General features: G+C 40.6%; 1 protein-coding gene across 2 annotated transcripts; it reads left to right on the forward strand.

Annotated features, from left to right (window-relative positions):
- The first annotated feature begins 807 nt into the window (after window positions 1-807).
- Window positions 808-24279, forward strand: quo (quattro). Of its 2 annotated transcripts, none has more exons than XM_026348804.1 (24): window positions 808-1144; window positions 11035-11232; window positions 12099-13659; window positions 14662-14850; window positions 14942-15065; window positions 15809-15902; window positions 16190-16276; window positions 16390-16506; window positions 17023-17121; window positions 17215-17363; window positions 18080-18218; window positions 18305-18427; window positions 18540-18737; window positions 18868-19844; window positions 19990-20248; window positions 20663-20752; window positions 20898-21122; window positions 21856-22026; window positions 22116-22293; window positions 22418-22534; window positions 22682-22936; window positions 23058-23335; window positions 23469-23525; window positions 23656-24279. In XM_026348804.1, exons 1-23 carry the CDS (start codon window positions 1142-1144, stop codon window positions 23505-23507), a joined length of 5670 nt encoding a protein of 1889 aa, XP_026204589.1. In that variant the 5' UTR covers window positions 808-1141; the 3' UTR covers window positions 23508-23525; window positions 23656-24279. The 2 variants fall into 2 exon arrangements, with proteins under 2 accessions (XP_026204589.1, XP_026204588.1); XM_026348803.1 differs by having other exon boundaries at window positions 23659-24279.
- Window positions 24280-25233: the final 954 nt, after the last annotated feature.

The raw sequence follows: 25233 nt of genomic DNA on the forward strand, positions 1-25233 counted from the left end.
TGGGCTGCTCGTCTGAGCCAGTTCACTCACATTCAACTCTGTGGCCGACAGAAATAAACGGCCTGTCAGTCTTTTTCCTCCAGGAATGTTACAGTGATGAACCTGGCTACTTGCAGCAGTATATCTGGAATATATACATCTTCCAACTCCAGATGTAAAATGTAGATCAGAGGGTGTAGCCATACATTCCTGAGGCCTAATGTGAAGGCGCAGAACCACTCTTCACATGCCTGCTGCTTGGCTCGGGCCTCTGAAGGGAAGCCCCTCTGCTGTCTCTCCCTTTGATATGAGTCAAAGACTGGGCAGTCTGCCGGAAGACAATTGCCGAAGAAAGGAAATGAGAAAGCCCAGAGCAGACAGTGGAAGCCTATGAGGGATAGAAGAGAGGAGAAAGACTGTCTTAGCCTCCTAAAAACTCCCAGAGATTAAAATAGAAAGAAAGGGGCCACAGAGGGGCTGGATTTCTGCACCTCTCTGATGCCGGGCCAGAAGGAGTGAATATACATCTAGGTGCATGTGTGTGTGTGTGTGTGTGTTTACATGCACAAACAAAGGAAGAAGAGGGAGTGTTTAAATCCTTACATTACATACAGTAACACACTTTCAGGGACCGCTTTTGTGTGTTTATTTGCAGCATATTGTGTGTGTGGGTGTGCAAGGCTGTGTGATAACGCCAGTGTTCGAGGGAGAGAGGGCGAGTGAAGAAACTCTGAAAAGCCTCGAGGGGGATTTCCTCTGAAAGGGAAAGGTTTTTCTCCTCCCCCTCTCAGAAACTCTCTCCTTCCCTCTCTCTCTCTCTCTCTCTCTCTCTCTCTCTCTCACCCCCAAACACTCTCAGTAGCCGGAGAAACAAATGAGGTTTGAAAAAGGAGGATCAGCGACAACTTGACAATTTGCTGCCTTCTGTGCAACACACTCAGACTGGTGGAGAGTTTTTGAAGACCGGAATGACTTGAGTTACTTTTCGATCGAGACAACTCGCTGTCATGTGGATGCACTGTACTTCAGCGGACTTCTGTTGTTGATGCACTAAACATGGCAAGTCTCCCACAACACAAGCAAGGGAGGCTGACTGGAGAGGATTACCAGGACAAAAGATGAAGAAAACCTTTTGTTCAGTAGAGGAGAAACTCTTGCAAAGATGGTAAAGTAGTAACATCACTTTTCACTTGTGTGTACTTATTTTCTCTTGTTGGGTTGAAGATTTAAAGTGTTCCAGTGACCCAGTAAAAGTGAAACTAAGTTCCTGGTTTGGACAAGTGACTTTGTTTCTTGTGTGAAGCCTGGTAGGTCGGAGCTGAACTTACATGCACAGCAAACCTACACACTAGCAGACTTTTCTACTAACATTAAAGCGTATTGATTCCCATTCTTTCAAGTAACTTTCTTAAAATAAAAACTTTATCTTTGTGACTCACAAAAACAGCACAAAGTTATTGTCTCACAGTTGGTGAGACACTTTCAGCAGCCTGCAGCATCTCAAAGCATTTCAAGTGTGTGCCTGCTGACAAAGGGAGAATCACAGAGAGAGGCTCATTGTCTTTTGCTTCGCTTCTTCAAGTCCTTTGATTAAAAGTTAATTGATGCGGGTGGCGCGCATAGTTCACTCAGTGTTCTTGTGTATGAAGTATTCGGCTACTTTGCGTGTGCATATGTCGGACTTCTCAGTTCTTCACTTCTCTCTTCAAAACGTTCAAACCAGAGGGCTTTAATGACAGGACAGGACTAATCCTGGTCACATCAGAAGCTAATTAATGACAGTGAATAAACAGTAAAATGGGAACACGTGAGGCTGTCACAATGGGTTTATGGGATGATGTGGTTTCTTTGAACTTTTATTTACTTGTTGTTGCTGCTAGAAAAATTAATTTTTAGCTTTATCTCAACACTGACTAGAATCACTCTTTAAAAAACTGCAATATCCACAGTGTTACCATTTTCTATTTATTCATTGTACCTTTCTTCTTTATATGGGAAGCGAGACAGACTCATAACATCTGTCCATGCATGCCAGATAAATTATAGCTTTACAGAAAGCAGGAGGAAGGACATTTAAAGAAGTCCAGACTTGGCTGCTCAACATGGCCACCACTGTATTTTGTCACGTCAACAGCAGCAATTATTTGACTAACATTTATAGTTCCAGCTGTTTGTTTTACTTACTGCATGACTCATGTTGTCCTGCGTGACCACCCAACAGTCATCAACCTGCAGAGTATATAAATTATTAGATTACTGCACTGTGCACAACCAGATTTTTTTATTTTGGGTAAACACTCAACAATAATACATACACTAGAGCCCAGACTGGCTGGTGTGCATCGTATTTGCATTTAGTTACTGTGTGACAAGGACAAGCAGGAGTCATTCATTTACCAGCAAGGTCAAACGTGTTGTTCTTAAGGCCTTAGAGCAGCAAGTGCATTTTCATTCAGTGTACACTGAAAGCATAGAGATCTGGTGCAGTGGAGAGTCTGCTGCATTATTAAAAGTTTATAGTATTTAATCTTGCAAATCACCAAAGCCTGCAGGTATCTGCAAGCGGCAAGAACAGTTAAAGTTACAGTATGTAAATTAGGCTAGCACCAGCAAGACTTGAAATCAATCCGCTCTGCTCCCCCAGTCCTCTGTCTTAGTGTCATACTGTGTCTTCAAGTTGTTAATTAGAACTGTTGATTTAATTTTAATGTAATTGTTCAAGGCTCTTGTATAATGCATGTATAGCTGGTTTATATTATCAGTAAGCTTTTTAAGGTCACTCATATGTTAACCAGTCACAGAGCATTTTTTAAACACTGAGCAAAAGCGTGCACACACACACTGTACACTTTAATCTATTACGGTAATCAAACATTGTGGACATATTGTGTAGAAGTCATCAGCAGCTCCCTCTCCTGCCTGCAGCTAGTCAGCACATCTTAACAATACCACCCTCCTCACTCCCTTTGGCAGACAAATAATGCTTCCTGCTTATTGCTACACTTCGCTGCGATTTTGCCAAATCCTCACAGAGACAGATGATAAAAGACTAAACAGTAAAACTGATGTGATTTATAATAATAGCATGTGAAACGAGAATAATTGCCCACATCTGCCTTGTGAAGCTGTAAGAGACAAATTGTTTCTATTTTTTGCTTCAGTCAGCAATGCAGCTGTGCACTGGCGCTTTCTGCATGTTTATTATAGCTGTATCACGAATGCTGGTCAAAATCAACAGAGGGTGAGCAGTGCATTGTGGGGTTACTGTTACTGTGTCTGTGGCCTCCTCTAATGACTTCTTAGAGGGCGAACAGTATTATAGCTAGTTCAGTGTTTATGATGCATCACTCTGCAGTCATAAAAGTACGTTTCTTCTTGCTTAAATTTACAACCAGCTCAACAACACAGCGTGAGCTGGCACCTTGTCTGACATGGCAACTTTGACACACAGGATGCACAGAGATTACTTTTCATTATTGAACGCTCAGTTTATTAATGTTAGGCATTTGGATTTAAAAAGTCTCTTGCATTTCTTCAAAGGTAGAATCTAGCTCTCCGAGTTATGCACTTGTTTGGACTGAAGAAGGAAGTGCAGCAGATCAGCGTGTCGGAATCATATGTCAGTACGCGTTTTATAAACATCCTCACATGCTAAAGAGTGAAGAAACGGAGTTCACAAAGCCTTTCTATACTTGTATTACTAATCTTTTTCAACATCCTGGCCCTTTTTAATATGGTGTGTTATATTCTCTGAAAACAAACCATTTGGAATTGGATTTCTGAGGGTTTGCCAGAATCCAATCCTTGGGACAGAAGCTGAGATCCAGGAAACCTTGTTTTGTCATTTAAAATGGGAACACTTTGTTATGAAGCAGAAACGTTCCAGTTGTTATTATTATTTTTTTTTATGTTCACTGGAACCTTCTCGCTGAATTAGCAATTTTTCGCAAATGTTGTGCCTAATCCCAGCATAACTGCACTTTCTGTGCAAATCATTTTATCAGGGATTGGGAAACTCTTTTTGCACCTGTCTGATCCGGCTGTGCTATTTTAAAAACATGCTGTGCCCCAGCACAGCAGGAAAAGACATCATCAGTCTCTTTTTGTTGACTGCATGCAAAACAATCGTATCCTCAGTTCAGAGATGGATGCAGGCATTGTTTCTGAGAACTGTTTTTTAAATGTCACATTTCATAACACACGGTGGCCATGAAAGGAACCGGTGAGTCAGTGTTTTGATTTCAAGATATGACAGCAGAAATTTATGTCAGCTTCATTGTAAAAGGCAAATATCTCCAGAATGAGTGGCCACAGAGCCAGCTTGTTGCGAGACCTTCAGGTTGGATGGTTGATTATTACAAAGTAGGCATCCTTTGTTCATTATTCGCAGCTCTGAGTCGATTAATGAGTCACTTGTGCAATCAAATCTCAGCTCACCCATGTCCTCTACTGTGGGACTGTGATTTTTTTTTCCCATCTTGTGCAATATGAAAAATAGACCAAACCAGAAACCTGACACACAGAATATGATCTCTCTACAAATAACAAACGTACTTCTGAATTACAAAATGAATGAATGAATAAATGAATAATAGGAATCCTGCCAGATTAGAGGCCTGTTAGCTGGCACACACTGTGTTTACTCTTGGCAGAAGTGCCTCTAAGAAATAATGTAGGGATTTTGTCTGATAGGGGTCTTTTTTATTGGTTAAAAGGATTAAAGCTGGTTAAACCGAATGGAGTTCAACTTTGCTGAGTTTATGAAGAGTGAATCACGCACAAAGAAAGCATTGTCTTACTGCCAAACAAAAGGAAAAGTGCAGTGGTGACTATCTGAGAGATATGGGTACATGTTTTGGATTATGATATGACTACGCCTGTGACTAGGAATATGACTGCATCAAGACTCGACATCTTCCCATTTTTGGATGTTATGTGAAACCAGTAATCGCAAAGCATACACTTCAAATACATTTGTTGTGGTTTCTTCAAACCACAAGATGAAATATGCATATCTGATATGACTCCCCGGAGATCCACGCCCTTTCTTTTTTCTATAATAAAATAGTGTGTGGTTGGGCATCGCATACCAACAGCCCTCTGTGTCCACGCTGTGATCATATTTTGTTATGGCTGAGTTGGTGTTGTGTCATCTGTGGCTCTTGGACATCTACATACCAATATAAGCAAAATTCAGGCAGTATTCAGCGTGTAATGGCAAGCCTTAACTCAACTGTCACTTCTGATTACTGTTTGGTTTCAGCCCCGGAGGTGCTGTGACAGTCCATTTCTTATGAGGATTTCAGGAAAATGTGATGACCAGTCAAGAAAGAGACGTCAACAAATCCTTTCAACATGTCACATCAAGAACTCTGTCCATTTGTTTGACGTTAATCTTCTTTGCAATCACATTCTGGCCAGCTTACCATCAGAAATGTTGTGACCCTTTGTGGTTATTGACAGGTACACGTTGTGCATTACACACATTGACAGTTTGTTTATACTGTGGCTCAAAAGTGGGTTTTTAGGCCTAATCCCAAGGCAACATAAAGAGACCTGTAATTACCTGCTTAATACCCAACACTACAAAACCTCCTAGGGGGCCTCGGTGGACAAGACAAAGAGAGAGAGTGAACTTTAATAGCAAATGCCTGTTGTCCACACCCGCGTGCAAATTCACGTTAAACAATGATCTTTGTTGGAGACTGAAGCTCTTTCTAGAGTTAAATCACAAGCTGCACTGGACAATAGTGGGTAGAGAGGGAACCCCCTTGTCTTGACTCTGTGTAAGAGGCGGTGCTGGAATGTAGTCGTCAGCTGGATGCCGATCAAACTCCACAGTCTCTGTAGGCCAAGAATTCAGGATTTCAGCTTGACTGAATACTACTAACTGGCTGATTGTGGGAGTAAAATACCTTGGAAAACGAAGCAGCAAAGCTGTGTTTCTGTCAGCTTGAGGAAATGAAATCTAGATACTGTACGCTGATAAACAGGGAGGTGATGCTCACAAGGGACTCAACCAATTGCTGTTTATCATGATGTTTTTGGGGTGGGAGAGTTGACTTGAAGGGGAAGGTGGGAAGAGAAATGCTTCAAAAATGCAATAATACAACATGCAGAAATCTATATCATGAGAACTTGGGAAGATGAGCTGAGTTTCCCATGTGTGTTTTAAGTTAACTGCAAATACAGATTATTTACCAGATTATTACTGATTAGTACCACTTCATTATCCATGTTGTTGTTGTTTAATAATTTTAAAATATGAAGCCAGCTGAAAATACATTTGCACTCTTGTGAAAAATGGTTTGGGTCTGTAGACTGGCACTTCAAACACACTGCCAAATGTTGATGAGATGCAGGAGGACTTTTTCCCCAGTTAATTCGGCTGATTAGTTTGTTGCAGCTGGGTCCAGCTGAGCTATGCTTAGTAAAATCTCAGGATGGTCTCACTCATATGAATATCATTAGCCGAACCACCCACACAGAGGAGGTCCAGACAGTGCAAAATGTCTAATGCTTTTAACCTTCTTTGTTGTGAGAAAACACAAGCCTTGTCATTCTAGCCAGACAGTTAACAAAAACATCTTCAATCCCAAACAGTTTGGGGCTATGATAATAAGCCTGTCCATTTTTAGTTTAAGGGTTGAAAAGACACAGGAAGATTAACATTACTGTCATCTCTGTACACAGATCACAGATCTGATTTTATTGGTCTCTTTAGTCGCTTTCTGTGAGGTTTACCATCAGCTTTGAGAAATACAGTAGGATCCATAGCTGAATGGCTGCAATGAGTCCAAAACAGCTGTAAAGCATTACCATTCAGCCAGCAACAGCCAGCCTTGAAGGTATTCATTTCTCCATTTCCTAATCTATTGTGACAGATGTGCACAATCAGAGAAAGGAAGCATTCTTTTCTACTGAGGACATGCAATGTCTACAAAAGATACAGAGACTCTGTATAGACTCTGAATACTGTAAGTGGTTAAATGGAGATATTGACGTATATGCAAAATTCCCTCTAGCAGCTGTTAATGTTTGTTTGTTTCACAGGCAAAACCCCCCCTACATCCAAACATATACCAAATACCAAACTTGTAGCTAACAGTGAATGCAAAGGCTGAATGATTTACTGAACTGCTCAGGGAATAATTAACAATGGTTCATATTTTATGTCTTTTGTTTCCACTATTTCATATCCAAGCTGCTCACAAAAGTATTTGTTAGCCATGTGTGGGCTTTGAAACTGCGACACTTGTGTTTATCCTGGGCTAGTCTCTGGTTTGGGTCAGAGCCGTCCAACTAAATGGGGAAGGGGCTAAAAGCAGAGTGCTTTGAGGGCCTGGGAGTTTTACACAGAAGGTACCGTGCACTGATTCAATGATTAGCATCCCTGCTCTGGTTAGTTGTATAAGCTTTTCCAGATCAAGAATAAGTCCTTTTAGTTTCAACTGTTCTCATGTTCAACATGAATATTTTATTCATTCAATACACTCTAAATACACTGCGGGTTATTGTGTTTATTTAATATATTAGAGGTCCCACACATATTAAATAACAGAGAAGAAAATAGAGGAAAGGTGAAAAAGAAAGTTCAGACTATTGATGAGTTTTAGTAGCTTGGGAATGGCAGCAAGAGTACGTTTAAAACACTTGCTGCCAACCATGAGGTAGAAATCAGACTGAAATAAATTTGGTCATTCTTCAACATATCTTCTAGCATCATTAGGTGTGTCAAACAAGATGGTCATCCTCAGCTTAATTCAGCCTGCGTTCAATACAGTGGCATTGACTAAATTAAATCCAGCTGAAGGTTTCGCTGTTGTGGACAGAGGTCAGCATGAAAAGAATGTGATGCATGATTATAGCCTGTGCAGGTGCAGACTCCCGTCCACCACAATATTATAACCAGCAGGTGATAATGTTGTGGCTAACTGGTGTACATTTAATTGTTGTGTGCCAGCATATTAGTGTTAAGTAACAATAATTTATTTATTTATTTATTTATTTTACAATGTACAGTCAACTGTAAATATAAATTACTTGTCAGATAAAAAAGATTAGTGAAAGATTGTGTTTTTGTAATACACTGTGTGACATTTTGTCTCACAACATGTTAATCCTATTAACCCAGCCCACAGTGTGTCCACAAAACCACATAAAGGTCCTTGACCTTAACCCAGCGCTGTGAATGCCCAAACACAGCCAATAAAGACTTCAACAATGCTGGAGCCAATAAACTGAATCTAGTATTGGAAGATTACATATTTTTTATGGTAAAGAAAACAGGATGTTGTACATCGGCTATTTAGGTGGACAAACATACGTTGCCTGTGTAGCTTTAATTGATCTGTTAAGTATCAGTGTATTTGTGTCATTTATGTTAATTGTGAAATACAAATATCTCATGATGTTTGAAAATACGTCAACTAAAATTGGGTTGCAGTTAGGTTCCTCCCATTTGTGATGCTGTTTAGTTGTATAGAAACAGACCGGTTTTGCCTCTGATTTGATGTGTTACCATGTGCAACCACATAAAAAAAAATAATTCTGCTGGTGCCCCTGCTCACATCTCAAAGCAATTGTTGCTTCCAGTTGAGCTAGTTCACCCAATAACACTTCAAAGATGTTCTCTTTTCATCTGGATTGTTTCGATGTTTAGCTGGATTTCACCCGTGGCACAGCATTTGCCAGTATTCAGATGGTTACCAAAAGCAGATTTGCACATGCAGTGAACATCAGCGCCAAATGTGTCAGAAAGAGGTGTCATTTTATATTGATGGATCTTGACAGGCCTTTGTGAAACCATATGTTTCTTAGTCGACTTTCTTTTTTGTATCAACTTAAATAAGATCAGACACTGACCCAGTTCTGCTACATATACCATCTTTAATGAAGTGTATCCTGGCCAGACATGAAACAAGCTGCACATATGTGTGCAGGACAGACTTAATCGTGTCCAGATAAACTTGAAAAGCTTTTGATTAAGCTCAGACAAATCCCTCTTGATCCCATAAATATGTGATTAATTCACTACAGAGTCCTATGTTGAGTGGATAGAAGATAAACCATTTCGTATTTTATTGTATTTTGGTGTTTGATATATTGGTGTTAAAATAATCAATCTTGTCATCTTGTCATTTTGCATTTGTAGAGCAACTGTTGGCTTGGTCATTTGTGTTATAACACAGAATTGCTACTTGCACAATTTAGGTCACAAGAGAAAATACAAGTGGCAAGAAAGAGTATGTGAACCTTTTTTTAATTTTATGCTTTTCTTCATTAATTTGTCATAAAATGATCTGATCTTCATCTAAGTCAGTATTAAAAAATACAATTCTGATCTTTCATGTCCTTATTAAGAACAACTATTAAAACCTCATAGTGGGAAACGTATGTGAAGCTACTTCGACTGACAAAAACAACTCTAACTTTTTGAGTTTGTTCCACACATGAAGAACATGCCTGTGTGAGTCATTCCTCCCCAAAGGAGGATCTACAATCAAGAATTGTTGATTTATATAAAGCTGAAAAGGGTTACAAACTGATATCAAAGACTTCACAGAATTCACCAGTCTACAGCTAGTTAAACAATCTACAAATGGAGACACTGGAGAGAACCAAGAAGTGGGCGGACAGTGAAAATGACAGTAAAAGCACAAATAACAGTCATCAATGAAGTAAAGAAACAACCCAGAGTGACAGACAAAGATTTGAAGGCATCATTGGAACTGAATAACATCTTTGTTCATGAAAAAAACAAGCAGGGTGTCTATGGAAGGACACCACGAAGGAAGCTGCTGCTTATTAAAAAGAATATTGCTGTACACCTGAAGTTTGCCAAAGAGCACATTGACACCTCACAGCAGTATTGGCAAAATGTTAAAAATGGTAAAAACTATTTGGAAAGAACACACATCACTACATCTGGTTTCAAAAGGTCATTGCATATGATCATGAAAACATCATACCAATTGTAAAGTATGGTGGAGGACACACAATGATTTGGGCCTGCTTTGCTGCATCAGGGCCTGGCCAGCTTGCAGCCATTGGGGTGAAGATGAATTCCCAAGTGTATCAAAACATTTGTATATCTGTACATGTCTGTACGTCAGAATGGCTTCAGAAAAACAAAATCTGCCTTTTGGAGTAGAGAAGCATAATTAACCAGCAGTTAATTCCAAGGGTTCACATACCTTTTTCACTATCACTATGAGGTTTTGTATGGTTAATAAAGATCTGAATTTTTAGTGTTATTTTTTAGGCACCTTACATTTTTTAATACTTAGATGAAGATCAGATAACGTTTTATGATAAATCAATACAGAAACCCATTTCCAAAAGGTTCACATATTTTTCTTTACACTGTAACAAACAAACAAAATAACAAAAAACTAAAACTAAGAAAAAACTTAATGTAGCTGCCAAAAAGTTCATAAGATTAACAAGGCAAGATTTATCATTCATCACTATTATAACTGAAATACCAGGATTTCAGAATGAGGGCAGCAGTTCTAATCCCCATAAGACACAGTAGACTCAGACAGAAGATTTATATAGCCTAAATTAAAATTTTTGCTGTTCATGTCCCTTGTTCCAATTCAGAAAAGAATGTGCAGATTGCACTCCTTCTTCTTAGTTTATATAGCAACTGATGTTTTCTTTATGTCTTGTTAACCTCTAAAGACCCCGAGCTCTAATTTGATACACATTTCTTATTTCGCTTTGCTATTTGGGCTTATTGGAACCTGATATATAGTATAAAAATTAAGCATCATCTTTTCACAAACAGTTTCAGGAAGACATCATATGTCCACAGCAACAAATTATAACACATTCAAAATATTGTGTATTAAAACCAGCAATGCCTTTTTCTTTACACACCTATTTGTCAAAGGCTGTGTAACAATTGCTATCAGCTTGCACGCACAAGAACCCAAAATGTGATGTGTACACGCATGTGTACGCCAGGTCCTAAGAGGTTAAATACACAGTTGCTGGATTTTTGCTATCATTTGCATTAAATACTGACCTCCATCTCTGCTTGTCCTCCAGAACCCAGAATCTCTGGACTCATCCATCCAGAGTGCCCTCTCGGCTCTCTTTCCACCTTTTGAGACCACAGCACCAATAGTCCTTAGCCAGCTGTTTCGCACCATTGAGGAGCTTTATAACGGGGATGCATTGCAGTGCCTGCTGGATTTCCTTATTCCCTCCAAACACCTGCTGGAGAGTGTACAACAGGCAGCATGTGTGAGTATCAAAACACTGGAGCACACACAACTGCTTTCACACACTTGTTCGTTCACACTGGACGAACAAGTCTTTTTTATACACCAGCACAAACATCAGACGATGAGTGTATGTCAAGAAATCTGCACACGGTGTGACTTAACAGAATGTGAGTCAGGATTCTCAGTCCTCTGAGTTGAAACAAAGACACATCTCAACACACAGACAGGATAATCTTTAGATGTATCACAGATAGTGTCATCTCTGATGATTTCTTCACTGAGAATGATCACATTTTTAAGATTTCTTCTGTATGAAATAAATCAAGTAATAACTGTACATCCATGGTTATTCTGAAAAAAATAGGCCCAAATAGCCCACAGCATATACGGCATTACTGATTCCATGGCAACATCATGCAAGTAAACAAATAAGACAAAGAATAAGCGTGACAACAGACATTAAGATTTTCCACTGACACTGTCCCAGAACAAGAATTCTTTCTTCTATCTTTTCATATAAATAATGTTTTATATACAATAATAATGTGTAAGTGACTTTGGCTTATTAACAGCAGTATATACAAACACTAAAATGTGAATGAGAGACTTTCAAATTTCAATTCCATATGAAAATATCCTTTAAATCATAAATGTTGCTGTTTCAACTGATGCTACATTCAAACTATCATTAAACAATGAAAAATTTGCTTACTAAATAACTAAAATCAAAGCTAAGAAAAATTTGTAAAGGAAAAATAATTCAATGATACAATAACACAATTAGTAATGTGCATTAAGCAAAGCTAAGGTAGTATAAAATCTGTGTTATGGGGAAATGATGCTCACATTGTTACTTTTTTTGAATTTATTTAAATTTTTTCCCAGGCTGGATACTCTGATGTGGTTTTCCGCTGTGAAGGCTGGCCTCTGTGTCTCCATGACAAAACTGTCATCCAGTTAGCGCCTGTGAATCCATTGCTGCTGCGTCCTGGAGACTTCTACTTACAGGTGCAACCCTTTGGTGACCAAGCGGCACGCATTGTCCTCAAAAGTCTTCTAGAAGAGGGCTGTCGAGAAGTGGAGGAGACTCCCGTGCCTGAGACCTCTTACCCCTGCATCTTCACTGAAGACTGGCTGCGGGACATCAATGAGGGACGCCATGGAACTCCTCTGTCTCGCTGTTTGCTTTGCACCGATCAAGGAGTAATCAAGTTACCCTGGGGCAAAATAGCCATCCCTGAGTTTCTGGACAAGCCCAAGATCATGCCCACTTATCGGGAAGCTCCTCCTGAGCTAAAGCGGATCTCCGTTCCCTCCCATTTAAACTCTTCCACTCTCCCACTGGAAGCCATGATTTTTCCTGCAAAAGACAGAATATCAGCATCTTTGAGACCTGCAGACTGTTCTTCCAAACTGGTCAAAATGGAACAGGAAAAAAGAAACCCTAAATTATGCTCCAAGCCTTTAATCAAACCCGTGGGTTGGGTTTCTCCTAATACTTGGGACAGTCGTAACTATCGAGAGATTGAAGGCGATTATGTCGACCTGGTGGACATCTCTAAAGGGAAGGAGTTTGTGGATAAACAGAAAGACAGCCATCCAAATCTACCCAATGCAGGTTTGTTTAAACCAGTCAGACCACCTCCACCTGTACCGCTGGGGAATAGTGTTGCCTGTGGACGCACGCTTCAGTATGCAGAGGAGCCTTGTACGCCATGCAGCCAAAGAAAACGGGGGCAGGACCTCACGGATCAAGACTTCAAGTGCAGGTACAGAGACTCTTACCTGGCAGCACTGAGAAATCCAGTCCCTTTTGAGAGGGGCAGTGCAGACCTCCTGACTGCCCTGGAAGAGGTTGGCCTTTGCGAAGAGGGAGAATTAAGACCCAAAGGCACATCTGAAGGACAAAGACAAGAACCTGGAAACATTTCTGACGGCTCTAAAGAAGCTATATTATGCAATGAGCGCTGTCAATACAAACACTGCAACGAACCAACACTAGAAAACGTTACATCTCACCTGAAAGACCCTCCTGCAAATTCAGAATCCGAAAATCTAATGAAGCAATCACCCATGATTCTGAAATCCACCCCAGGTTTGAGCCACAGTCAGAGAGTTCAGACAAAACTTATCTCCCAACAATTAGGACATAATGCTAGAGTGCAGCCAGCAGCAGATGTGTTCTTGGAAAGCCATGATGACATTAAACCACATCAGAAGGTGGACGCTGTGAAACCATCAGGGAAGCACAAAGTGAAGGCGAGGTCTCTGTCCACTGTGTCCGAAACACCCAAAGGAAGTCCGCTTCTCTATAATGTCAGCAACAGGAGCCACAGTGATATTTGCCCTGAAACAATCACTAGCATGCTCCAGAGTAAAAAAGATGAACTGTTGGATCAGGTGATCCCGAAGCTGGAAAGATTGGCTGGAAAGTCCCCGAAGAAAGGTACGCAGAGTTAACAACTTAAGACTGATTGTTTTTTTGTTTTTTCCGATAGAAGCTTTTATTCTCTGTAGATTTCCTTTTAACCCCCACCCACACATGGAGAGTGGAGATTGTTTTGATTGCAGACAAAGACATCTATTATAATTTGTTGCCCAATTCTCAAAGAGGCCACTGAACATTTACACCAAGCTAACTGATTGAAACTTGACCATGCCCTCGCGTGCTTGAGGGAACATTCCTTACAGAGGGTCACACTTCAGAAAGGCTCTTTAGAAAGAGGGTTCAAAGTTCATAGGTTAGGCTTGAGTGTGATCTTCCTCTTGGGATTCTCCCACTGCTGTCTGGGGTCTTTGGCAGCATGGCTGCATTCACTTCATTCCCATTGCGGAGGGAGTGAACGGAAATAGCTGGACCCCAAGGAAACAGATGAATAGAAAGAAAGAGCAGAGCATTCGCTTAATGTAGAGAAACAATATAACACACCAGAAGGCAATGTCTGTGTCCCCTACATCCGTGTGCATGCACCCTGATACCCTCAGAGAGGCATGTTGAAATCTTGATTGGAGACATGCTTGTCAAGGACTGTTAAAGTAGCAGAGAGTGAGAGCACAGACGAAGCCTTGTTGGCTCGGAGGAGAGACCAATTAGGATGTCTGAAATCAAAGCCAGGCTTAGTAGCCAGGCCACCGCAGTGTTTTGTTACAGCGTTACCATGCCCAGTGTTTAAAGGCTGTCTGTATGCAGTTGTGCAGGGTGGATCCACTATTAAGAGTTATGGCTGAAGAAATGAATAATAACTGTTGGTATGACAAACGTCACTAGACAGAAAGTAAAGTATATGGTGTGTAATGTCAAGTCTGATGGGTTAAACTATTAAACTGTAGTATGAGAACTAAATATGCACACCATCATTTCATTTAACTTGTTTTTTCCTCTTGCTTCCATTACTTTTAGATTCCTTAAGTTCTTCTTTGTCTTCTTTGTGTTTTTGTTTACTGACAGATTCCCATTCAAGCAGAAGTCAAACTCCCTCTATCACAGAAGGATCAGATTCTGACACCAACAAGTCCCCTTCTCCGCAAGTTCATCTTCCTTCTGCAAGTTCCGACACTCCTCAGTCTCCGCAAAGAGAGGAATCCAATTTTAGGAGCATCAGTAGCCTGCTTGAACTGGGAATTATTTGTTTGCCAGGTGCGTTGCATTAATAAGTGTGGCAGATGCAATTTCATATCTAAGCATGTTTTTGTTTATTAACTTTTTGTATACCCCTGCTTATACTCAGGCAGCAGGGACAGGACAGGCAGAGCAGTGGTAGAGGTCTATGGTGACAGGAAGGGATGGATGTCCCCTCTAGTATCAGCCCAGAATGTCTGTGAATTACTGCTCTACCTACACTCAATACCGAGGTACTGGAAATTATATTGTGTAGCTCTGTTTAAAAAAGGTTTGGTAGTATGTACAATAATAAGAGATTTGACCACAAGAGGTCAGCAGAGCATCATTTAAAATGTATTTTCTCTGATCAAGCAGATTTTCTGTATGACGCAAGCAACAATGTGGTTTCCAATGTCTTATTACTAATATAGTTACTGTTTTACAATGACTAAAACATTAAATTTTTTGCACATAATTATAATTCTTATTTCCCTTTTAGCGCTTTAAGGTCAACTGACGGTGTTGCTGAACTGTGCCTGTGCCAAATTGTAGTAATAGTAGTAGTACTTACCCTCAGAGGTCTATTAGAAAACAATTCAATAGTGCTATTAGGGTTTAATGGCCTTGTTGAAGTTCAAAAAGCTATTCCAGCAGATATCTTGGCCTTCCTCTGTCCCCAGTAAAGAGCCACACTACAGCAGTCTTTAGCCAGGCAGGCTGCCAATCTGTCTGGTATGCAGCGCCTCGCTAGAATCAGCGGCCATGTCTAATGTAGGCTTACACAAGAGCAACCCAAGAAGGAGCCATTAGCGTGTGAACTCGTCAGAGATGTGGAATAGGATATCTGAAGAAGTTCATTTCTTTTTGAAGGTGTCAGAGACCAATAAGAAGACAAAAGCTAAAAGCCTCTGCGTAAGGAATGTATCAAGTAAATGCTACTGTGATGAAATAAACATGTCCTGATATGCCCTGACATTACTCAATGATTTCACAGGAAAGATGTTCAAGAGCTAGGAATGACTTTGATCATCAATGGCAGGAGGAAGCCTCCACCGCTTCAACTCTACAAGGCTCTGCTGATGGCCCAGGTTAAAACAATAAGCCTGCATACATACACAAAACATGTCATCAGATGTGAAGAGATGTGAAAGTGCAAAAACAGAAAGGAGACGCCAGGTTTAGTCACTGTTATTTTTGGTTGCCGCTGTATGTATGAACTACGTAGATCTACTGTAGATAATTCTTCTTGATAGGTGAAAGGCTGGTTCGTGATGGTGACATCTGTGATAATTGTACAACACATTTTACCTGTGTTCAACTGAAAAATGTAAGATGTAAACTATTTTTCCCTATAATTTATCACCCACTATTACAGGAGCAAGCTCTTCACGCTGTACACAGTATTGTGATGCTGATGGACAAAGACACTTCTCCAAGACCTGAAAAACAGCCGGGACTGCAGGTAGGAAAATAAAGTCAAAGTTACTGGTCTTACTCCTGTCTTCTTAATTTCAGCCAAACTTTAGATGAGTGGAACTTTTCCTTCCTAAACAAGTCTTTGTCTTTGTCTATTAGATGGACATGGTAACTTCTCTGAAAGCACTAAACAAGACAGTGGAAGCTTCCCAGCTGACATCTGAACTGGGTGGCACCTTTATTTACAGCCATACAGACTGGCTGCAGTTCCACCAGGTACTGAGTCTTTACTATTTGTGTGTAACTGATGCAGCTGTGCTACAGTATCTTATCCCACAATCACTGTGACAAACAGTGGAGTTTCCCGTAGATTCACAAGATACTCCTGTTTAACCACAGTCCACCCACTGGGGATGACTATCCAAATGCCTATCATATCTGCTGCTTTCAGCGCCTCATTTAGAGCTAGCCTTTGGGTGGATCACAAAGGCAAGTGAAAAGTCTTCTGTGGGTAACAAATGAAGGCCATAAAAATATACTGTATTTCAACATGATTAAATGGCAATGGACAAATGAAGCATGAGGGTAGTAGAATAGAAATAGATAAAGATAAGGTAAGAAATAAAGTGTCTAAATCCAGTTTTCCTCTTTAATAACAGACTGATCATTGTGTCTATTGTGTCTTTACAATAAACTATTTATGAGTATGTTTAGCATGTATTACATTACATTAAACCATAAGCCTTTCAGGTCAGAGGATACAACTAAAGTTTATTTGATGATTCATTCCAGAGGCGGATCTCTTTTATGACTGACCTGCGAGGAGCAGACAGCTTGTTGCAGAAGGCCATTAAAAAAGTTGATAGCAGCAAAAAGACAGACACCGCAGAGGTAAAATGCTCCTACTGTGATATAATATTTTATGCATAGTGAAAATGTTTGACTAACAATAATTAATGCATGTTTATGTTGCATGTGCCGCAGGATGTGCATCTGTGCATTCAGGAGCAAAGGACTTTGATGAAAGAGGTGCTAGAAGATACTCGATTGGTCACTCTGCAAAGAGAGGGAGGAGCTCTGCTGGCCAAGATGAGGAAGGAGGAGTTCAGATTCCCACAGTCGGAGGACTACAGGTATCGCATAGTATATTTAGATATAGTAACACTACCAGATCTAGTAACACTACACAGAGAAACACATTTAATAACATTTAATTGATCAGAAAAAATTTATTAGTGTAGACATTGTTGACATTGGCACTGTCTTCATATTGCATGTTATGTTTGCTAATGCAACTTATATTTATTTTATATTTATTTATATATTTATAGTATTTTCTACTCATTTAAAAGGATAAGTGATCATTACTATGTCCATTCGCAGTGATGATAACACAGCTGAATGGTAATTTCTACGGTTGTCCAAACCTTTGACTTTAAGTATGTAAAGTTGTTGTGTAGTGCTAGTGTTACTGTATGTAATGCAGCTCTAATCAATATACGTTAGTGTAGTTTATTCTGTGAGACATGTTCACTGTCGTTGATCAGTTTTTTTCATTTAAGTATATTTGCTCAGTGTTTGTACTTTCTGTTCTGTTTTATTGAAAGCTTTAGTCATTAGGTACTTTTGCTTGTAATTAAAAGCTCTACACATCCACACTGGTTTTTACCAGTGAAGTAATCAGGAAGACCTACCCGACTTTTCATGTAGGTCACAGTGATGAGTGTGATAGCTGTCAGCTGTAATAAATCACTATATGTGCATTCTAATGAAGAAGTTGATCCCCTATGATATAAATGAGTCATCACAGTGAAACTTAAGTCTATTATTTGTCTCTTCCTCCCTGCAGAGATGCTCTGGAGTCAGTAACAAGTCTGTATAATCAGGTGGAGGAGAAGCTTCACATGCTGGTGATGAGATCAAACGAATCACTGCAGCAGCTGGAGTTCCTCTTCAGGCTCCGAGAGATGGAGGCCAAAATAAGCACGGTACTACCAGCACTTTCACACTGGTCTCATTTTGATTTGCCAATCTATAAACCCCCAATTGAATAACAGTTCATTGCATCTTGCAGGTTGGGACATGGTTTAGTACAGACGGTGAGCAGAGACTAAAGGACTCTTACACAAAAGACGATAACATGGTGTGTGCTGAAAAGGCCTTACAGCACTTTGAACTGTTTCTCACTCAGTCTAAGGTATTACTCCAATAAAGCTTCACTTCATATGCCACTGTCCCAATTCTAAAATATTTTAATGGCTGCAGTGATAAAGCAATAGTTTCACACGACACGTCATCATCCTTTATAGGAGAACCGACAGCACGCAGCGGCTCTGATAATGGAGGCCGAGCGGATTGTTGGCACTAGTGAGTCCAGTCCTGCAGCAGATGTTTTTCGGACTCTGGTTAGCACTTTTAAATCCAATGTGGATGATTTCATGTTTCGGGCAGAACAGAGATACAAAGAACTGGACACAGTGGTGCATGTGTACCGCTTCTGTGATAAGGTTTGTGTTAAATTTTTTTCTACTTGTGTTTTACATCCACTTGACATTTGTTACTTGCTCTTAGTCTACATATTATAGAGAAAAATACTGATTTTGTGTTGAACCTAAATTTTCCCCCCTCTCTGTCCAGGCCTCTGCCTTTTGCAAAGAATGCAGTCATTTTTTGGGCCAGGTAGAGCAGAAGTGTTACTCGGCTCAGACCCTAAGCACACTGCAGATGTATGACGAGAAATTAGGTGGTGAATTCTCCACCCTGCACTTCCAGGCTCAGAAGGCTAAGGCATGTGCTGTGGGATCAGGGGCCTCGGGGGTGATGAGGGTGTGGAATGCAGCATGGGTCCAGAGCCAAGAAGTCAGGCAATGTCTTGAACAGATGCACAACAAGAAGAAAGGTGTAGATAAGAACCAGATCCAGCACTCCACAACTGCAAGTCCTCAAGAGGAAGATGGAGTAATGCAGACGAAGGAGAAAAGAAATGAAGTGGGGGAGGATGAATGTTCCCACGAGCAGGCAACTTTTCCTAAAGAGATAGCTGATGCCTCACAAAGTGTGAGAGAAAACGGCACTGCTGCATGCTTCAATCACCATTTGGAACCTGACTTGAAAGAAGAATCCCAAGTGCAGGCGAAGCCGACAAAACTGGTTAAAAATGATCAAATTACTCCTGTTTTTGCACAAAACAGTGAGTGTAATCCAGACACTAAGTGGAGGCCAAGAGAGCATCACAGTGAAGCAGATCTGAGGACCACAGACTCTGTTGGAGCAGGCGATGAATTTCCATTGCACAAAGCCTTGGGCCGGTCACTAAGTGAGGGCTCAAGTGTGAGTTCTCATTTGAGGAGCATCTCTAGCTTTTCGCCTTTGAATTTGAGGCACAAACACTTTCTGAGCAGGACGCAACCACTGGAACAGAATCTGCAGCCCCTCCCAAATCTGCCCATTCACAATAACAGCAGTTTACATTCAGGAAACCTGAGTCTCGACTCAAAAACAGAGAGTAACGAAGAGAAGGGTGAAGGATCCACGGTCTCCACCCAGATCCCTGAAGATTTAGGGCTCCCTGAGACATTACTCACACCAACAGAAAACAATGGGAGCAATGTGTTGTGAGTAATTCCTCCCTGATCCTTTAATCATAAACTCAGTGAGATTTCCTTTCCGCAGATGTAAACCTGAGTATGATCGTGAGCTCAGTTGGATTTCTTTATGAGCTTTATTCAATTCACAGATTCTACATTTTTCATTTCCTAGATGGGACAGGAAATTGAGGAGGATCATGGATGAGCTCCTGTTCACAGAGCGGGACTACGTGAAGGCTCTCGGTTATGTCCGAGAGCATTACTTCCCTGAGCTGGAGAGGCCTGATGTCCCTCAGGACCTCAGGGGCCAGAGGGGCAGTGTCTTCGGTAACTTAGAGAAACTCCACGACTTCCACCGACATCATTTCCTGAACGAGTTAGAGAGCTGCATGAACGAACCGTTCAGAGTGGGACGCTGCTTCCTAAGACATGTGGGTACCACATGAGTTATTGCAAAATGACTGAAGATGAATTCCAATTTGTTCTGATTATGTTTAGTTTTTGTAAGTTTTGATACTGTTTTCTTTAGTTAAGTATAAATGATGTTTTTCAATCTTGCGTTACTGGTAATTTTATCACTCAACCAGATTTTACCTGATAAGTCTTTTTCCATGGTTTTGTGCTACATCAGAACTGCAATTATTCAGCATCATTGACTGTTCTCAAAAGCCCTTCCAGGCATGTCCTGACTTTAAGCTTCTGAGGAATCCTTGTTCACAATAACAGTCATTGAATCACAGTTCCCTGCTGCAACTGCATTTTATTGTGTAAGACATACAGTAACTTCTGCATTTTCTGTTGGTGATATTGATGAATGATGATAGCTTTTATTCCTTTTATTTTAGAGAGAGAGCTTTGCTTTGTATGCCCTTTACAGCAAGAATAAGCCACAGTCGGACAGTCTTCTAATCAATCATGGACAGGCTTTCTTCAAGGTGAGAATTTGCTGTTCAATGTCTAACTTCTCCACTACAACCCCATCATGAATCCTCCTTAGCTTTATTCTGATGCTGCTGCTTTACACCACTGGCACTGCCTCCGCTTCACTGACTGCTCTGTCTCCCCCTTTTCATATGACAGCAAAAGCAGTTGAAGCTTGGGGACAAAATGGACCTGTGGTCCTACTTGCTGAAGCCTGTACAGCGAATCAGTAAGTACAGCCTGCTACTGCAGGACATGATGAGGGAGTGTAGTCCAGCACAAACCAGAGAGATGGCTGAGATCAAGGCAGCCCTGGAGGTCATCCACTTCCAGCTCCGCCATGGCAACAACCTGCTTGCAATGGATGCCATCCACCACTGTGACGTAGGTTTAATGTAATTTTATGTAACAAACCATCAGGCAAGAATATTAGAGAGGAGGACTTATGTCATACATATAGTAGAGATATACAGTATATACAGGTATGTTGTACTCCTGTATATACACACATATATGTATGTTCTGTGATATGAATGACTGATCATTGTTGGATCAATCACTGGGCAACATCATTGGACTCTTTTACTTGCGATGGGGAAAGCAGGTACAGTCAGGACTATGGCTCCCAGATGAATGATGCATAGTGAGGTAGTTTATGGCTTTGTTTAATGCAGTTAATCAAACAAGGCACTGGCATTAATCTGGAATGGGATCAAATTGATGGACGACTTTAAGGAACTGTTTTATCATCTTTTCCATGGAATGTAGTGGGAGGTGCTGTGTGTGTGTGTGTGTGTGGTGTGTGTGTGGGCGGGGGATGGCCTATAGTCCCATCTGAAGAGCAGAAGAAAAACAGAAAGAGGTTGAATTAATAGGAAATTTGTTAGTGGCTTTTAGAACTTCCTGGTCTGTATGGCAGCTAAAGAAAGTTTAAGCTTTTATTTTTATTTTTATATATTGATTCACTGAGTTGGCGTAAGCTACATCTGCACAGTAAACCTTTTTATTTTACTCGTGTGGCATGACTTTTTATCGATTCATTTAGTTTTTGAGATAATGTAGCACATTATTGTTGACTACAGTAAATGACAGCATGCCTTCCTTTTGTGCACTGCAGGTTAACCTGAAGGAGCAGGGGCAGCTGATACGCCAAGACGAGTTTCTCGTGACGTTCAGAAAAAAAAAATGCTTTCGTCACATCTTCCTCTTTCAAGATCTCATACTCTTTAGCAAGACAAGGAAGACGGATGTGGGAAATGACACATATATCTACAAGCAATCATTCAAGGTATACCAAGCATACTGTATGCACACACACGCTTCAGATGTATTAATAAACTCAATAATATTACTAAGATAATGTTTGTTTGTACTTAGACATCAGACATAGGCATGACACAAAACAGCGGGGATAGTGGCCTGTGTTTTGAGATCTGGTTCAGGAAGAGGAAAACTGAAGACACATACACACTCCAGGCAGTAAGCCGAGAGGTAAAGGAGGCCTGGACCAAGGACCTAGAGCAGATCCTTTGGGTGCAGGCAGTACACAGCAGAGGTACAAACAAATACACAGAAGCACAAAAAGACACACATTATACACGTTACATTATGTGTTAATATAAATCAGTTCATAATACAGTCACATCTGACTGTGGGTATATATGAAAATGTGTTTTTAGAGGTTCGTATGCAGGAGAGAGTGTTCATGGGGATTGGAAATAAGCCATTCATGGACATCCAGCCCAGTGACGCAGCTATCAGTGACAGAGCCGTAAACTATGCACTGATGGGAAGAGGTGAGCAAACATTGCCAGCAATACAACTTCAGTTACTTGTTACTTCGTTCAATTCAGAAGCTCAATTATTTGATGGTGTGACTCTATGGCTGTTCCCTGCTTATAACCCTGTCTCTCATAAATCTAATTCTCACCTGGTCGCTGCAGAAAACAAGGTGCTGTCCTCTGTGGTGTCACGTGGGACACAGGACGGGCTCCCCGGTGGGCGCCCAAAGTCTGTTGGTTCAAGAAGCAGCTCCTCATCCTCCTCTTCCTCTGGAAGGGGTTCCATGTCCCCTGTGGGTTACCTGTGTGGGCCTGAGCGAAGGGTGGTTGCAAGGGACTTTGGAGGACACGTTTCACCTCCTGGGGCTCTGGAAGAGGACGACCTGGATCATGAGAGTGGGAGTCAGAACTTACTGTGTAAGCGGTCATTTCATCAGTTTACAATACAGTACACGTAGTCACATTCATGGTGTGGATGGCTGTGTATTTATTTGTTGATTAAACATTTTATGCTTGGCTGATTGAATAATGTCTCCAGTGGACAGCTCTGAATCCTCAGAGGAGAGCGTAAGTGGCTTCAGCAGTTCCAGTCACAGCTACCACTCTGCCATTGGAGGAGAAGCCGAGGACACATCCTCAGTCTGTGCCTCCATAATCACAGTTAAAGAGGCAGCGGTTGCTCAGCGAGCTGATGCTCCTGCTGTTTTCCACAAACCAAATGCTCGGGCAGGATCCCTAGAGAAAACCCAACCACCAGTGGCAACCAAACCCAACCCCAAACCACAAAACCAGACCGAGGATCTGCCTTCTGGCAAGGTACAATATAAATCTTAAGAAAACAATAAGAAAAATTACTCACAGTAAACAATCTCTGCCTAAATGGTGTCGGATTTTTAATGGTGGTGCATTTTGTCATGTCACTGAATAATAGTTTTTTTGGATCTCTTAGGTTCTGAACACTAAGATTGGAAAATCCACTGAGGTGTGACCTGTTGCCTGGTACCAGGTGAGTAAATAGTCATTCTTAGTCAGTATATCAAACAACACATTGTGTATACTTGGTTTTTACAGTACAGTCTACCAATAATAATTTGTGCAGCTGTAAAAAGAAAAAGTTAATTATTCATTTCTTTCAGCAGATTCAGAAGCATTTCAAGAAAATCAGACAGGAGTCTGTTTTTGACTGCACTGAAGAAGAATCTATTTTTTACCAGCTGTTTTTGTAATCCCTAGCTACTCTGTAAATAGACTTTTAATCCCCCCCACTAAAACAATAGGCCGGAAAATTGTCTTTAAATGTAAGGTATTTTTTAAAATGCACACCTGACCCGACAGCTTCGCATAGCATACTCTAAATCAGTCTAGTTTGATAGCTCTTGCAAATAATCATAGTGTTGCTACAGTATTTGTGTCTGGACCACCAGACACAAATACTGTGTGTCTGACTTAATGCCTAAGTCAGGTGGTACAATAAAAATGCATTACACAGTGAGTTACTTTATATCGTAACCATACTGCCTTTTGTACATATTTATGCCTTTGACTTATTTCCTCTGGTAATAAAACTCATTCACTCTGTCTTTTCTTTTAATTAACGGTTTTGTATAAACTCATATATCACTTCTATGGGGCCATGTGACTGATTTCTGTTTGACGTACAGAAAGTTGGCAGTTGGAAGACGTATGCCTTTTATCTGTGGTTTTATTTGCACCTTATCTGAAGCATTTTTCTTTTCAATAAAGTTATCAGGTGACTAATATCTGTCTATTGTGTATTTGCCCAATAAATATTAGCACAAATGTTGGAAGAAACACCGAGATGCATTATTATTCATCACAGCATCTGCTATGATGATAAACAATAATACTTCAAGGAGGTCTTAAGTTGACTTTGTGTGAATTGTGCATCCAAACCTGATGCTGTAACAGACCACGCTTCATTTGAACCTTTTAAGCAGCTTTCTTTGGAACTTCTTAACCTAACTGTGCCTGTGTGAGACGATCAAACCATTAAAGTACAGTTATCTTTTCACATTTGATCTTTCGCTATCACTAGCACTGTGACCTAAACTTTCTTTTCCCGTCTTTCTTTAAAAGGATAATCATTCATTATTTAACTTGGACGTGAGTGCAGCTGATAGATTGTACGGTTTCTCAGAAGCAGGCAAACCTGTCTTGGCAAAAGAACTCAGTCATTCCCATTCTGTGGACTTGGACACAGCTCTGGCTCTATTTTGGATAATCAGTAAATTCCCTTCTTCGGCGTAATGTCCAACTTTCAGAGCCAAGACTTCTGTTTGTGATTTAACACAAGTTTCCCCAAACCGCTTCAGACTAAACCACTGGCTTCATATGACAGTTGCAACTACAACTTCATTACTGATTTTATTGTAGTGTTTTTTTCTTTCAATTTTACAGTGAGGACAGGAAAGTTTATTGAGCAGAGGTTGTGGACTCATCTCATTAAAGAAGAAATAACAAAACTAAAGTAGTGGCCTTAAAACGTCTTTGAGTGTAGCCCCATTATTCACCTCAGGCTCCCTATGTGTTTTAGACTATCTGTAGCACCTATAGATGCCACCCTAAAGACCTAAAAGTGAGTTAAACGGCCTACTGAAGTTTCATTATTGAAAAGATTCAGTAAATTTCCACGACCGTGACAACTGTACTTTATAGCAGATGTTTCTCAAACTGGAGTGAATAGTAGCATTTAT

Source organism: Anabas testudineus, chromosome 5, assembly GCF_900324465.2.
Source record: "Anabas testudineus chromosome 5, fAnaTes1.2, whole genome shotgun sequence".
In the NCBI taxonomy this organism is placed as follows: domain Eukaryota; kingdom Metazoa; phylum Chordata; class Actinopteri; order Anabantiformes; family Anabantidae; genus Anabas; species Anabas testudineus.